Source organism: Nestor notabilis, unplaced genomic scaffold, assembly GCF_000696875.1.
Source record: "Nestor notabilis isolate BGI_N333 unplaced genomic scaffold, ASM69687v1 scaffold3001, whole genome shotgun sequence".
Lineage (NCBI taxonomy): Eukaryota > Metazoa > Chordata > Aves > Psittaciformes > Psittacidae > Nestor > Nestor notabilis.
Window position 1 is genome coordinate 97663 of NW_009913198.1, and position 17315 is coordinate 114977.

General features: G+C 39.9%; 1 protein-coding gene across 1 annotated transcript in view; it reads left to right on the forward strand.

Moving 5' to 3' along the window:
- The window catches only part of POLN (polymerase (DNA directed) nu), a 92318-nt gene extending 89205 nt beyond the window's left edge, over positions 1-3113 (forward strand). Inside the window, exon 24 of the mRNA XM_010023073.1 lies at positions 2613-3113. Coding sequence (XP_010021375.1) covers positions 2613-2681 — 69 coding nt within the window. The 3' untranslated portion in view covers positions 2682-3113. The remainder of the gene's footprint in view (positions 1-2612) is intronic.
- Positions 3114-17315: the final 14202 nt, after the last annotated feature.

A 17315-nucleotide genomic window follows, 5' to 3' on the forward strand; every position in this document is an offset into this window, starting at 1 on the left:
AATTTCAAAATCTATTTCCTTCATTGCCATGAAATTTCTGCTGGCTGTGGTAGAGTGAGAAATATGTGCCTTTAATAGGCTTTCTAAATGTGCCAGGCATTCATTACTGCTAAAAAACTATTGAAAAAGATCTTTCTTCAGTAATTTTCACTTCAAAAATTGGTCTCTTCACCATTTCCATGTGTATGCCTAAAATACAGAGCAAAGTCATTGGTCAGTGTTTAAGGTATAGGACATCTACCAGAACAACATCTGTAAAAACTGAGTAGCTAGTTACACAGTTACTGTGTCTATGTATTTGACCTAATTATAATAATTTTATGAACAATTCTCTTTTCCTCTCACAAGACTGTACCCTTCACCCTAGCCTACCCCTCAGCTTTTGTTGCTTAATAAAGGACTATAGTTCCTGGGAATCCCTAAACTTATTAAGTGAGCAACAGTGCAAGGATTTCCAGTTTCCTGAGAAATGGAGTACTTGGTGTTGCCAGCTCTCTCATTCAGCAGTATTACTGAACAGGATTTGGGGACAGAAAAAAAATTTATTTATTTGAGAAATCGTTACAAAATACAGACTTGCACTAATGGAAATGGACGAAAAATAAAACTACAAGTTCTAGTTTATATTTCTTCCCCCAGATCTTCTATATGTTCTGTGTAATTCAGCATCTCAGCCGCTTTATGAGGCTTTCTCTGGAGGTCTTGCGGTTACATTTTCTGGGTCCTTATGGAGCCCATCTTTACCACAGTAACTGAGAGAGGATCATGAGGGGTATCCCAGATCTAAACTAGTCTTCCTGTCCTGGAATCCCCCTCTCACTGTTCCATTAAGCCTTGTAAGAACTTGCACTCCTGTTTAACAGATTTGGTCGAGTGAGACTTTTTGGCCATACTGGGATTATACATTCATTGCACTGACTCTCAAGCTTTATAAACTGTGTTTCTATGGGTGGCTGACATTGTATACCTGTGATTACCTAGTTTCTTTAGCTATAAATGCCTTGAAAAAACAAGCAAGACTGTTTTTCAAGGTGTACTACATCTGAATATTTTTAATGACAGTATTAGTAACCTGACACTCATGCTGCTATAAGGTTCATTAAAATAATCAAATATGGTATTATTGACAGTATACAAAGTGAACAGCAACACCATAGTCCTTCCTTGATAGTTTTAGGAGATTCTTTTTGGCAAATTTGCCAGAGAAAACATCGTTCATACTTTGCCTAAGGAAGTCATTGCCATGAAATAAAGTATGAACAATTTAATGAGTTTCTAAGAAAGACAAACAATTTATATGGTTAATGAGAGTGTTCTATGAACATGTGGGCAGAATATAATTTTAGTGTTATATATTTCAGACAAGCCATTAACTGTCAGGAGGTTTTAATGTCCTATGGACAAAATGGGACACATCATCTTAGAACAAAAATTTGTTTCACCTATGTCTAAGGTATTTACTATCACACACTGGCAAATTCATCTTGAAAATAGATAGTAAACGTGTTCAATATGTCATTCTCTGTTAAAAAGCAACTACTTTTTAATAGGTGAACAGAAACACGTTCTTGGACAATAAGCAGTTGTCTGGGCTTTTCAAAGATCTTTAATAGGTAGTAGAAATATTTGGAAGTACATCTTTTATTACCCTTGTTTTGGTCTCCTTTTCCTGAGCAAATTACTATGGGAGTCATGGCATACTTTTGCTCCTACTGTATATTAGACTACATGTATCATGAAGATACTTCCATCTTCTTCTGAAGCATCATGAATAGATGAATGGCAGAAGCCAGACAGAAAACATAAAGTACTACCAGCTTGACCTTAGAGAGGAAATTGAATGATCTTAAAAAAAAATATGTGTTTGTCTTCATGTTGTTTACCCTTCTATACAGTACGAATGTCCTTTAGGATTAAAGATGCTGGAGATGAAAAGATTTTCCTGAAATGCTCCTGCTCTCCTTCAGTACACTTGCTTCAACTAAATATGTATTATATGCTCTGTAAATATGAATATTACTTTATAATACACAGGAAAAATGTCACTAAAGTAGAGCACACAGTCTTAATGGGGAGAGATTTTTTTCTTCTTTGAGGAAAAGGATGCTTTATCTTTGAAGTAGCTTCTTTACCAAAATATAGTCCTTGCTAATGAGGCAGCTTTCATGTCAGAAAATCTACTGTGTAACAGAGCACCAGTAACTGCAAAACAAACTGAAATAAAACTAAAGCAACAACAAAAATACCCCAGAATTGAGAAAGTGGATGTTAAAAAAACCTAATATGTTTATGCATTACTGACAAAGTTGCTGATTATAAACACTCTGATTCTGTAGCTCTTTTGAGAAACGTAAAAAGATGAGTTTTGCTTTAGCATATTCCTTGCAATTCAGTAACATGCATTTGCAACTTCAAAACTGAAAGTTAGTCTGAATTGTTAAGGTATTTTAATCAAAATTGTTGTGTTAATTAAGCATTAATAGGTATGAAGGACATATTGATAGGCATGTAATCTAGAGCAGTATCAACATCCAAAGGGAAAAGCAAAAATAATAATCTTGCTATATGTGATGTGTGTGTTTGTTTAAATTTTTATGTTTTTTCTCTGACAGGTTCCCTTGAAAGTGATTCTTACCACTGGGAAATCATGGGGGTGTATGACAGAATTGCAGGAGATGTAAAGCAGTCATTGGGGATGTTATTCAGCACCCGTCCGTACACCTCATTGGCCTATGCTGATTCCTCGCTGAATCACTAGGCAACAGCGCTGCTGGATCTTTCATAAGCACCTAATACTCTGCATGTGAATTTTTTTACTTCATTTTGTCTGTAGCCCTAGGCAACAGCAGTGAGATAAAACTGGTTTTTACCAGTTCATTGTGTTTCCTTTAGCCAAGGTAACCAGCAGGGAGCTGCTTTTGTTCACAGCTAAATTACTTACATGTAAGAAATGAAGCAAGACAATATTAACCCTTTGGGAATGTGAGAAATACATTTGAGTTAGAGGTTTAGACTTCAATATTTTGTGAAGTGCTTGTGTAAAAATACTTGTAATCTGGCACTGTTTGAACTCTATCAGCAAATGCTTAATGTTGTGTTCAGCTTATTTGATATTTTGTGAGTAGAAGGCAGCTGCTTGGTTTGCATCATATATTAAATGCCGTGTTCCACAGACTTAGAAAAAGAGTTCTTTGGAAATTAAGAGTCTCCAACTTAATTTCTATTTAGGATTTTGGAGCAAAGCAGGTAAACACAACTGGATGCCTAAACGCACTAAAGCAACCAGGTTGTTGTCAATTCAATTAATTTCAAACTCTATTTGTACACTGTAGCCTTAGAATATTTTAGAAGAAGTGTTACAGTTTTGCCTAATCTGATATTTTTGTTACTGATGCAATGCTAAATATTTTTCAGATATATTTTAGGGTTCAGCCTTGAACTTTTTGGGATTTGGGCTTCTACTTTAATGTTTGGATTTGCTAATGATACTTTGGGTTTCTGTAGAGTTTATTCTTTAAATGAGTTTGTTTCATAGCATTGCTGGTTGCTAAATTCTTCCTCTGTGCTTGTAGAACATGAAACTGTCCTCAAGTCTAATTACTTAGAAGTTGAAGTCAAGCACAGAACTTTTAAGAGGTGTCCAGTATCTTCCAGCATTAGATCTCAAATGATCAAAGTAATATCATTTAAATTTTTAAAGTGTATAGTTACAGAGATTTTACAGCAGTTTTAATTTGTATCATTAAACTATTTTGCATAGTGCTTAAAGGCATTAAACTGTTAAACATGTTTTCTTATGTTGCATATTAATCATACATAACCTGTCAGCTGAAGTGAGTCAGTCATTTGTAAAATTGATTCTTACAGTTATAAGCAGTGGTCATGTAAGCAAAGTCAGAACCTTCTATGTATTAACTGGGGTCAGCCTTTCAGTTGAGTTGAGGGGGAGTCCAGCCTGCATGGCTGTGACACTGCGCCAGGTTGTGGGAGCACAGGGTCTGATCCCACCTTTCCAGCAGACAAGAGCTTGCACAAATTTTCTTCTGCTTTTTGCCATTTCCAAGCCTTCTGTGTTTGCAGTGGCATTGAATAAGTGTGAAATGTTCCACTGCCTCATCTGTTTCACTCCTCTTGAAGACACACTGTTTTCAGGAGGCCTGTACTAATTAAGCCTTGCTTCTTTAAGGCTGCATTGCTAACCTTGCCACTGTAGTAAAGAAGTCAGTGTTTTTGTATGTTTCCCAGCATATTTCCACCTTGTGTATGCTTCTTAGGATGCACACGTTAAAATTAGATAGATAGTGAATTTTTTAAGTAAGTCAAGTCCTGAACAATACTAGGCATACCCTTCAGCCTAACAGAAAACAAATACACACTTCAGAACATAAAGAACCTTGATTCTGTCCTGTGAATTGACATCTGTTCAAATATGAAGCTACAGAAATGCAGAGGTCACCATCCAGAACAAATTTTCAAACACAGCCCTTCATAAAGGACTGTCAGTCACATTTCCCCAGACACATGCACTTTGTATAGCTTGTCATACAGCGGGCAAGGTTAATATTTTGTTCTTGTGTTGCAGAGAGAGACTGCGAGCTCCTCTGGGCACCAGGTTTGCCCCTTCTGCTTTTACAACTTCTCTTCCTGTTTTTAAATTTCTAAAGAATCAGTTGACAAAAGGAAGAGGACCAGGCAATAAGGGCACCGCTTTATTACACATGTCCAATGGTTCATTCTGCATACGCTGGTGGGAGGGCAAAAGGCAAACTGGAGGATCATTGATGACCAAGATCTCAAGGCTTGTGTCCTCGCAACTAGCAGGCTGCATACCATGAACTCAGGATATCTTCCCAGTAATCCAGATTCTCCAGTAAATAAACTGTTTTCTTTTAATTGTAGCCTGTGAGTTGTCATATATACATTTATGACATAGCGAGGTGAAGACCAGAGCTCTTTGATGTACATGCAACCAGTGTCTGCTGTACTATGAATTACAAATGCTAGGATGTTCACAATATTCTGATTCTGTTCTTGGATAGCCAGGTGAGTACCTAGTCTTTACAATCTGCTCTGTGCTACTGTGTTTAGGTATAGATTTTGTGGATTGTTAGATTTATCAGACCTCACTGAAGTGCTTTGGCTTCAAAATTCCTTAGTTTTTAACTAACTTACTTAGAAGATCCCAGACATTGAGAAGAGTGCTGAGTCTTTGAAACAATTCTTTTACTTTGCAATCCATTCCCACTGCCTTCTATCCTGTATGGCAACATAGGGTGTGGAAACAGCTGCATTTTTCAAATTGTGAAATTTCAGTAGTATATATCTCTTTAGCATGGCAATAACTTCCTTGAACAAGCTCTTTGAAATAAAGTAGTGTTTGCAATTCATTTCTCAACAAGGTCCTGTGGACAAGGCATCAGTTTTACCACACTTGTATGCTGATTTATGTGTAAGTATAAAATGAGGGCAATGCAGTATTTCCAAACCCTAGGCAAGCTACCCTGTAGCATGCCTGAATCTGAAGAGCTATTATAGGGATGCAAGGCCAGTCCTAACCACAGGTTTCCTCCCAAATAAATACAGGTGAAAATATTCTGTATTTGATGACTGCCAGGAATTCCTTTTGGGTGGCACAATAATTTCACACCAGAGAACTCAAGACCCTAATTCTAATAAATTACCACCTTTTCAGGTTATTTTAGTTCTGCTTGAAAGGGACATGAGCATGCTGGAGCAGAAGCAATCATAAGAGCCCTTTTCAATCCTTAAATCTCTCAATTTGATCTCTAAAATGATTCCCTTTTTATCCCAAGCTATGAAGAGGTACTGGGAGAGCAAGAAACAAAACTTCTGTTTCAAGTGCAGAACCCTGCAAAAGCACTGATCAATGAGAGTGGGAGATCACAGAATAGATGAGGAGAGGGGAATAAGTGGCTCTGCTTGTCTTCAGCTATCTTTTGTGGGCAGAAATTTCATTGATTGACTCTTTGAAAGCAGTAATAACCCCTTTTGAACTGACTTGTGTCTTTAGGTTTGATTTCAGTTGTGTCTTTGGTGGCCTGAATCTTTCCTTACATCATCTGTAAATCTTTTCATTAGCCATGTGGAGTAGTGGGGAAAGAATGCTGTCTGAAAACACTTCGACTTGGTGTCTGTGAGAAATGGAAGTGCACAGCTACTTGCTGGCATTTGCATGGGTATGGCGTGATCAGTACATATCTACTCAGGACTTGACTCTTTTAATGTCCACATACCACTGTGGAATGGTGGGACTCTGATCTTGAACACTGGTCCAACCTGATAGTAACCGTAGTTCAAACACTGCTCTCAGATTTTTGTAAGCAAGACATTTTAAGTGTGAGGGGAAAAAAAAACTCTCAGCTTTTGAAAACTGAGAGTAGATTGAGAAAATGAATCTGCTAAAGCATCCAGGACATCATTTGTTCTTGGTAGTGATTAAGAAAAAGCCCTTGAAAGTAAACTCATTTCATTTGGGGAGCCCTCAGAAACTGTTCGTCTCATTTTCTTGTTTAATCTGATTTGAAAAGGAGGCCAAAGAATGGGATGAAGGTTGTCTGATGCATCCTGATATATTCCGTCAGTGGCCTAAAACATCTCTTCTCACTTTACCTTTAGAAGACTTGGATAAATCCCTGAGTAACCTGGTCTTGACCTCATAGCTCACCTCCTGAGGTCCCAGCCATCCTGAATTTCCCTATGATCCTGTGCCATTATTCAGTTGGACAACAGCTGAAATTCCCTTCAAATATTCTGCTGCACTGCATTGAAGTATACAGTGCCATACTAGAAGAAGCCCCAGAAATGTTTTGGGATTTCATTCCTCCTTCCCACCTGTGTTGCCTCATTCTGTGCCAGGATTTACTATATTCCCTGGCTCACTGGCTCACTTTTGGCTGGCACACTTCCTTTTGATATTAGCAGGTTGTCAGAAACGTTTGGCTACAGGCTCTTCAGAAGGGATAGGCAAGGAAAAAGAGATGGTGGGGTTGTGTTGTATATCAGCGAGTGCATTGCCTACCTTGAACTCAATGTTGTGAGTGAGAAGGCTGAATGTTTGTGGGTGCAGATCAGGGAGAAGGCCAACCAAGCAGATACTCTGGCAGGAGTCTGTTACAGATCACCTAGCCAGGATGAAGCTACAGATGAGCTGTTCTTCATACAACTGAGAGAAGTTTCACAATCATTTGCCCTTGTTCTCATGGGGGACTTCAATCTACCAGATGTCTGCTGGAAGTACAACAGAGAGAGAAGAAACAATCCAGGAGGTTCTTGGAGGGTGTGAAAGATAACTTCCTAACCCAGCTGGTTAAAAAGACCTTACCGCTTTCTATTGTTAAATAACAACTACCTGAGAGGAGGTCGTAGTGAGGTGGGGGTCAGTCTCTTCTCCCAAGTAACAAGCAATAGGACAAGAGGTAACAGCCTCAAGTTGTGCCAGGGGAGGTTTAGATTGGATATTAATAAAAATTTCTTCACCGAATGGGTGCTCAGGCATTGGAACAGGCTGCCCAGGGCAGTGGTGGAATCACTGTCCCTAGAAGTGCTCACAAACCGTGTAGACCTCAGTGACATGGTTTAGTGGTGGTCTTGGCAGTCCTGGGGTAACAGTTGGACTTGATGATCTTAAAGGTCTTTTCCAACCTAAATGATTCTATGATTCACAGAGTGAAAGGAAATCAGTTCTTATTTCTGCCATTCTGCAATAGTTGTAGTAGGCAGGGTGTCTCTGGGATTTAAAATATATTTCAATCATATCCTGTTTTTGCTTTCCTGGGAAACTTCCCCAGCCTGATTGCAACAGCTCTACTGAAAACAGCAGCCTCCCATCAGCTTGGTCTTCTGAGATATCTTTGAAGTGCACTTCTACAACCCACTTTTGTAAGGTCCTCTCATGTTTTCAGGTGTGTCTTTATTACTCACTTGTAAATCCAAGCAATTTTTTATCCTCTCTGCTTGTTTTTTGAACTCTGGAGGTCCAGCTTCCAAATGATGTTTACACTTTTTGGTGTGTTTTAACACGTCACTGTCTCCACTAAGACTAATTAATTCAATAATCCTTAGATTCTTTCTTCCTCAGCTTTTGCTGTGTACACCAATAGTTTAATCCAGTGCCAGCCTTACCCCTGCGCCTCACAGATACTGTTGCTACTGGTGGTAAAACTCTCACTGTTAATTGTCCACAAGTTAAAAAAAAGGTTGCTTATCTTTCTGCCTCTAACCTCTGTGCCCTCATCTTTCTTTTCTCTACAATTTGACATGGCATTGCTGCATTTATGGCATTTGGAGACAATTTTCTGGCTAACTATATTTTTACTCTAGTTGCTCAATTCATGATCCATTTTTTCCACGGTATCAAAAACTGACTGTAGAATTTCTCTCTTCCCCCCCTTTCATTTTTTGGCAGATTCATCTGCTGTGCACACTGAATTTCTCACTTCTAATTATTCAAAAGTGTCATGCATCATATTACAATCCCATTTTCCAATTTGTGTGTTAAGCAGAAAACTATACTTACAGGCTCCTGAGAATCAGCCTCCATCCTCCCCACAAGTTCCTGCTGCCTTTACACTGTATTTCTGTACTGAATTGTTTGCAGTAAAATTAAATGTCTTCCCGGATTACCTTGGCCTCTTTGCACTGATCCATTAGTCCACATCCAGCTGAGTCCGGAGATTAGTTAATTGCTGATTTATCCCAAATGTCTTGTTGGGATCTGGGTAGGTGAAGACACGTCTCCTTAGGATTTCTGTCAGAATATTTTTGCCTTCTCTTTCTAACTCTAAGCTGTGCCCCAAAGCCAGCTCAGACTGGTGATTGACTCCAAACTGCATGCGAAGGACACCTGTAAGAACTCCATTTTTACACAGTGAATAAATTCTGCAGCAGTTTGAAGGCTGGGCCACCCTTCTCGCCTGCCAGCAATCCCCATCTCTGTTTATCTTCCCATTCATTCACTTGAACTGTGATGTTAAATTAAACAAGCTTCCCAGGGAGGTTTTCCTTTAAATATAATGAGCTTTTGTAACACATGAGCTGGGAGAAGTCAACATCTTCCCTTGGGGCCTCCGTGGGTCACAGATGAGGTTAAAAAAGTGTTGTAAATGCTGGGGTTTAGTCCGATTCTCTGGATATGTTGTGCTGCTTCTGATACTATGGCTTGTGATACGGTTGATTTTTTCTTTTGGAACTGAAATGTTTTAGACCTTTCAGTTCTCACCTTCACCTTCTCCTGGCATTCTCCATATCCCTTAACACCTTCCATTCCCTGGTAACCAGGTTAGTAGCCATCTCTTTAATTCACTTTTCCATCTGGGCCATTCATTTTTCAGACATTCATAATTGCATAATAAACCAAATATTTTTCTGATAATGAATCGTCCTTTTCTAGGAAACTCTTTAGTTTTGTTTATATTTCTTTTGTAGAATTTCCATCTTGCTTTAAATCCCTCTGACCAGCAGGTTTATAATTCAAAAGGATTTTAACGCGGGGAATAATAGTATAAAATGAACAAAAAGAAGTGATTCACTGAGGATGAGTGCAAAGCTTCACTTTATACAAAAATGGTTAGATACCCAAATGCAGGCAACATATTTCCCAAAACATAGGGGTCAGCTAGTTAGGTATCAATTTCAAGAAAACACCAGGGGATTTGTATGTGTTTGCATAGTGATCAAGAAAGGTGCAGTCAACTCCCAACACACACTTCGGCCCAAATATGTTAAGTATATTGTGATGCATATTTGTCTATTGGGTTCAATTGCTTGACCTAATTTTCAGAACTGCGTTTCAGAAAACATATGGAGCAATAGGAATCCATAGGAGAGCAGCAGAAATGATCAGAACTATGGATAATACACCTGTGGGGAAAGGCTGAAAGAATTTAAGTAAGTCCTTTAACCTTGAGAAGACTGAGGAGAGATCTAAAAGCAGTCACCCAGTATGAAATGGGCTGTCATAAAGATGGTAATAAACTGCTCTATAGGTCCCCTGGAGATAGAATGAGATGATAGGGGCTTAAATTTCAGCAAGGTATAACTAGGGAAGTTGTTAAGCAAGCTTTGCAAAAGAATACTACTGATAATTAAGCATTTGTATGGACTCGAGCAGAGGTTTTGGATCTTTATTACTATACATTTCCAGAACAGGATAGACTGATATGTATCACAATATACTTACACTTAGTTAATCTTCTTGCAGGACATGGGCAGTGGCTGAGCAGCCTATTGGAATTCTTTCCAACTCTAGTTCTAACTTCTGGGGTTAAGGCCTTGAGAACAACACACACAGCATCAGAGAAGTGCCACTGGATCTTAAATGACACCAGCAAATCAGATCCTCAGTTTACATCTTTAATGCTAAATGATGCTTCTAGTACACTGTATGTTGCTAGTTCTGAAGAGGCTCTATATTAAGCAAAAAGAAATACAGCTCCCTGCCATCCTCATCTTTGAAGTTGGCCATGCTTTGAGCTGGGGATTGGAGTAGATGACTACCAGAGATCCTTACCAACCTCAATAAACTCTGTGAGTCCAAGTAGCCACCAGTAGTAAAACCTGGAGCGCTCTGATTTCCTGCTGTGTTATTCCCAGCTAGAAACACCCAGCCAGTCAAACTCTGCAGTCTTCCAGGATGACAGTGTCAGGTTCTAATCTGCAATTAGGGATGAAGAAATCACTGGAGTTTTACTGGGATGGAGAAACAGGAGTTTTCTGATGGTATCTGTCTCAACCATTGCAGACAGATTTTTTCTTCATACTGAAAAAAACCCATAGGCAAGGGTTTTCTTCTGATCCACAGCTGACCTTTAAAGGATCTTGTTCTTTTGATCAAGCAAAAAAATAGTAGTGTTCAAGCTCTCCAGGCCTCTCTTTGTTTCCCTTTCTCCCTGCACATATCCCTTCTTGCCAGTGAAAGTTCATTGCTAATTCCTTAGGGGTAATGTGTTACAGGAATGACCACAGCAATGTGTTACTGAGCAAGTGTTATTGGGACCTTGGAAATGGGGCATGTTTTGATGAAAAAGCTCTAGGACAGGATGGGAGCATGGAAATAGCAAAACTATGTGCCTGTGATTTACTCAAAGGTGAGCACGAGGATGGGTCATTTGAAAGCCATCAGGACCTGACAGGCACAATCTGAAATTTTATTAATTTAAGTATTAAGTATTAATAATAAATTTTATTAATTGGTATTAATTATTAATCAGCTTTTGCTTCCTCTGTGTGTAACACAGTGCATCTTACACTTCTAGTTGGCCACAAACCGTGTTTGTTGTATCCCACCTCAGACCCAGACCCAGCACTCCATTTCCTGCTTGTGTGTTTGTTGTGTCCGACACAGGGAGCTGTTCCAGTTTGTAAATGACATAGTGAGCTGGCCAATTTATCTTTGCTTATCTGGAAGCCCATCCTGGATGAAATGAACTACTGGCCCCTCTTTTTATCAGGTGTTAATATCAGGAATACTGAGCATTATGCAGCCTGGCAGGAGTAGCAGGAGCTGGCAGACCCTTAGTGTCGCGTAACATTTGTAGGCTCAGATATACACTTAGCACTCCATAAAATGCCTAAGATGTATCCTATGGTTGCCAGCCCTCTGAATACTTAAGTGTGATTGATTCTGCCCCTCTGGGATTTAAGTGCTGCCTTCTGGGATTCACCTCCTTGAGACTGATATTCATAGCTTTTTGTTTTCACACTGAGGAGGCAGTTCCTCCATTCAAAAGGCAGCCAGAGCAATGGATGTTGGTGCTGCTCCTGTCCTTTTATCTACAAAGTGTAGGAAACCTTTCTCCCGGAAAGGCTTTCAACATCCATCATCTACCGGAGTGCACAAACCACCAGATTACAGGATGTTCTGATGAGGAGCTTTCTGTGCTCCCTCTTGGGGCTGGCCACTGTGTATGAACTGATCAATATTCATTCTGCCAGAGAGAGCAGGAATAAAAAGCAAAGAGAATGACTGCCCAGCTTCCAAGCTATCACATTCCACAGACGAGCCTTAAACTCTCCTGTCTTCAGTCTCCAATCTGGGGAATGCTTCCTAGTTTTAAACATGTCATTGTATATAGATCAGAACAAAGCAGAATTAACTCTCTGTTGTGTAATTGCCCATAGGAACAACCCAGGGAAACGCACATCCTTTGCCCTTCAGCTGGAAGGGCTTTTCCTTTTAACATCACTCCTGCATTATGCATTCTCCATGTCCTTCATGCTCCACACTGATGGTACAGAGACGGGGGTGCACTTCCTTGTCCCTGCTTCCCCTCCATCATCTTCTGACTCACAAGTGAGCTTTTAAGCTATTTTTGTATGATTTCTTGGCCTTAAAACTAATTTCTAGTTTTCTTGTATTTCAGTTGTTTCAATAAATTATCTCAGCAGTAGGTGTTACTCACTCGCCATCCCACTCCACCTCCTGCTCTTTTTTGCTTACTGATACTCTACTTAATATCTGCCAATGACATGTTTTATTTCTTAGCCCAAGGACATTCTTTCCCCAACAGCAGCAAAGTATCTTTTATACTTGTTTCTTTTTTTTCCAAATCTGCCAGCTTAAAGTATTGTCCTGTTTGTGATGCAGTTAAACACATTAGTGAGGAAACTGTGGAACTGAAATCCTTTTACTGCCTACATGAACCTCATGTTGTAGACTAAATGTTTAATCTCCTGAAATTTCCTTTCCCTGACTTGGAGAAATGGGGAAGCAAACCATCATGTTGTCTGGTCCAAAAAGCTGTTGGGCTAAATGTCAGTTTTGAAAGCCCTTCTTGATATGCAATTGAAAAATGTGCATTCCCTTCCCCAAAGACTAGTGATGTGAGAGAATCCAGCTGGTAAAATGGAGGCTAAATGAAACCTGCATGGAAAAGGGTCAATTCAGAAAGCATGAGGATGCTATAAAGAACCCTTTGGCACTGATAGCTTTAAACTTTGACATCAGTGCAGGGATAAAGCCTCAAGCCTGCTTTGTAGCTTTAGAACAACCACAATGTACAATTTACAGCAGCTCTCCCAGTGTGTATCTTGAAGTGCATTAAATTTCTTGCCTGAGGTTGTTTGAAATTTCATCTGAGCCATCAGGTCTCTCTACCACTACTCTTCCAGACACCTTATTGCTTACAGGCCAAGGTGCTTCTCCTCACAGTGTGCATTGGGATAGATTTTTGTTTACAGAGAATTGAAGTTTTCAGATCAGTTCCTTGTGGAATGATTGAGTGGTCCTCTCTTTCCATTAGGGAATGGCACAGGACTGTGAAAGTGCAGCCTCTGGCAATGATGGTAGTCAGGACACAAGGATGAAGCTAATACCTGTAGGCTGTATAGACAGGCTATATCAGGTAGATTTTATGGTATATGCTCTATATTTCTTGTTCTTATTATGCTCTGGCATGCCTTGTCTCTAGAGACTGTTTTGGAGTCCCCTGCACTAAACATGACCGTTGACAGTCCACCCCAAAGGACTCCAGTGCCAGAATCAAACAGATTCTTCATCTGTTTGTAAACTAAGTGAGGGATGGAAATTGAACTGACCCATTTGAAGACTTGGACTTGTGGTAATTGGGATGGTTTGTAGGTAGAAGTCATAAATAGGTTTTATTAGACTGAGCAGGATAGTCAAAATGCTTGGCGCTTGAAAGTTCAATGTCTAACCCTGGTACCACTCCCATAACAATTAAGTAGGAATTAAATGGCTTTCTTTAATTAAAGCATTTTTCATGGAAAACACTGATAAGTATCTCACTTCTATGAACTTCATGTCCCAGTAAACTAACCAAAAACTTACTATACTGAATTTCAGCAAGTGCACCATGTTGGTTCCCTGCTCTAATACCTTTTTCCAACTCATAGATGTAGATGAATCCCTTTAAAGCCTCACTCTGTGGTTATTCCTGAAGGAAAGGAGGGAAGAAAGGCAAAGATACTCTGATCCCTCCCTTAAAATGCATACAGTGGACAGAGTTAGCCTCACCATGCATCGGGCAACCACAGTCTGAAGGCTGCATTGCAGCTACCACCCCTCTGGTTTAGAGCATCTTGTTCAGAGCTAAATACACTAGAGCGAATGCAGCTTGAACTTGTCTTCGTCAGCTCTGTAACACGTAATTCACGCAACCTTTATTAAGCTCATTAGTGGTAAAGTGAACATCAGCAGATGTGTGTAACATTCTCTAATTTAGTGGAAGAGGAGCAAAGAAACGATCTTGAATGTTGTTCCTTACGTTGACCTCATTCTTCACCTAACAGATTTTATATAGTAATATACAACAGTGCAGGCAACAGCTCTGTGGCCTCTGGCCAGTCACCTGAACACTTACAGAATGAGCTTTACATGCTGCAATTAAACATGTAGTTGTTTACATACAAGGAGTATGAGGCTATTGCACATTGATGAAGAATATTCCTTTGCTTTAATCATACAACTTTTAAAAATAGTTTCCTAAGAATGAGTTTTCGAGTACAAGAAGGGAAATAAGACAGATTTGGATGTATCATTCTATATTAGCATGTTCAATGTATGTTAAATTCATGGCTCTCACACATCTGACATGGCCTTTCTTTGGGCCTGAGCTTCTGTGCTGTTTTCCCTTAAGACTTCTTTACATATGCAAAAACTACTGAAAATCTGTGCGGAAGCTCTGGTGACAAATCCTTTGACACTCTGACATGATGGAGGAACAAACCATCTCAATGAATAATTTTGCAGTTTATTAGCATATTGAAGTGTTTTGATTAATTCTGCTTAAGTGAATGACAAAGGAACTGTTTTATCATGTATCCTGTTCATTTTGCTATTATTTGTCCTGTTGAAATCTATCTTTACTTTTAATTATGCATAGGAGGGGCTCATTCTTAGGACCAGAGGTGTCATGACTGATATTAATTAAAAGGCTACTGTAGAAATAATAGATAATCATGTGATTGAGTTGTGCTGCTCAGACGTTATGAGTCTATGAAGACAAACAATCCCTTGGGGGAAAGGATATTTATTTTTAGATACATAACTTGCAAGTGCTCAAGCTATCTGTGTGACTTGTTCACATTTGCTAGGCAAACATAACATATTATAAGCCTAAATGACTCAGCATGAGGGTAAGGGAGAAGACAACAATATTGTTTGCCTCTCCAGCTTATTAGCTTTCCCAAAGCAATGCACAGTCTGGTTGGGCTCACTTCAAGTCGCCTAAACATGGGGTGTCTCAAATGATGCTAGATCCTTATGTTTAGCCAGCTGAATCGTGTCCTTTGTATTTCTAGAGAGCATTACTATTCATATCAAAATCTATTGTGTTTCTGCAAGAAGGAGAGTGAAAAACCAGCATCTGCCTCCACTAAACACAGTATTTCTGCAAGTCACAGTGAGGGAATCTTGCCAGGATGCCCAGAATCTCAAACACTGGCTTTAAACACTGCATAGACCTGAAGCATGAAGGGGAATTGCAGTCTTCCTCCCCATGGCCAGACTGAAGGAATTTGTGAGAGATAATCGTAGGTATGATCTGACATTTAGGAGACTAATATTGCCATGACAAAAAGTTCAGATCCAGCATCAGTGAGAAACACCTCATCCTTGTGAAAGTTTAATAGCACATCAAGGACATTTTTGCTGCAGTTTAATGTGCCCAAGTGCAAGTTCTTGCTGCCTGGAAACCAAAGTAGCGCAACACCTACTGGGAAGTTTTCACACTATTGCACTTGTAGAAATGAGTTTTCAGTGTGATTTGGTCTTTCCTTCTTTTTCCCCAAGGCTTCTCATTTTTTCATTTGTTCACTCTTTTTTCAGCCCCCCCCTTCCCAGGACACTGATGTATCACTTAACATTATCTGAAATAGAATCTGATGAACGGAGCTGATTTTTTTCTGCTGCGTATAATACCTTCAAAACTTAATGGGAATGGAGGTAGGGGTAGGTCAGTATAATTTTCCCTGTCATTTGAACCCCACTTCACAATGCAAAGGGAGTATATCTCCAGTTGAGTTCTTTCTTACACTAGGCTCAATGGGAGAGGTGGATGTATAATGTACATCTGTACATTCATAAGAGAAAAAATGCTTCATTGTAGAAATACACATATTTTCTATGAGTTGCTAGATGAATTGACATACGTACACAGGCTAACAATAACAAAAAGCCTGTTTCAGGCCTCACTCTTGCATTAGAGAACATTTTGAACAGAAAGCTGGTCTTTGCACTGTGAAGCAGAATCACATAAAATGTAATGTGGGTTTTTTCTTTCCCTGTGGTTAACCTCAAAGTTATTTTAGGTGATGTTTTGCAGGATAAACTGCACTAAAATGGAAGAAGTGCTTCTCTGTCATGCATTCTTCTCTGTATATTCCTGATGGGATTTATCTGCAGTGCTAGCTGGTCAACATTCGCCTTAGGGCATCCACAGTGGCAGACAACCCTGCTCCTCCAGCATATGCCATGCGTTCAGCTGTAAGAGGCTTGGCACAAAGTCTCCTGGTTTTGGTTCCTCTCACCCACCTTCTGAGCTGGAGCAAAGATTTAGCTGTTTGTGCAGCTTTTACATGTAGCATGAGGTTATTTTTCAAGGCAGGAGGCTTTTGTCAGGCCAAAGGAGTCCAAACAGGACTAAATACCCTGCAAGCACCTCTTGGATTGCTCAGCTGCTCTGTATCCAGGAAGGGAGGGAGAATAAAATCCATATCTGAGGAGAACATCCAATCCTAAATGAATTTTCTGCTGTGATCTTCTTGGGTTTGAAGGCTTGACCTTCCCCTTCTAGTGACTGCAGCAGCCTTGAGACCTCCCAGGCTTCAAGAGCAGGAGAAGCTCATCACTGCTTGTGACTCATGGTGAAGCTTGGATATGAAATGACCCCAACCCCTGCAGCTGTAGGGACACAGGGGAGACAAAGGGAAAGCCAGAGGCCCCCAGAACTTGCCACAGCACCATTTGCTCAGCCTACGTAATACACAGAACAGCCAGCAGTAAGGAGCTGCCTGGGTGAGCAATGGGGTTGTGGTGGAGTGTGGCTGGGAACAGCTCTGTCTCTTGGCAAGAGGAAGGAAAGGGGGAAAGGGAAGAAAGGGAAATGGAAAGGGAAAGGGAAAAGGAAGAGGAAGAGAAAGGGAAAGGAAAAAGTAAGATGAAGAGAAACGAAAAGGAAAAAGTAAGATGAAGAGAAAGGGAAAGGGAAAAGGAAGAGGAAGAGAAATGGAAAGAGAAAGGGAAAAGAAAAGAGGGAAAGGGAAGAAAGGGAAATGGAAAGGGAAAGGGAAAAGGAAGAGGAAGAGAAAGGGAAAGGAAAAAGTAAGATGAAGAGAAA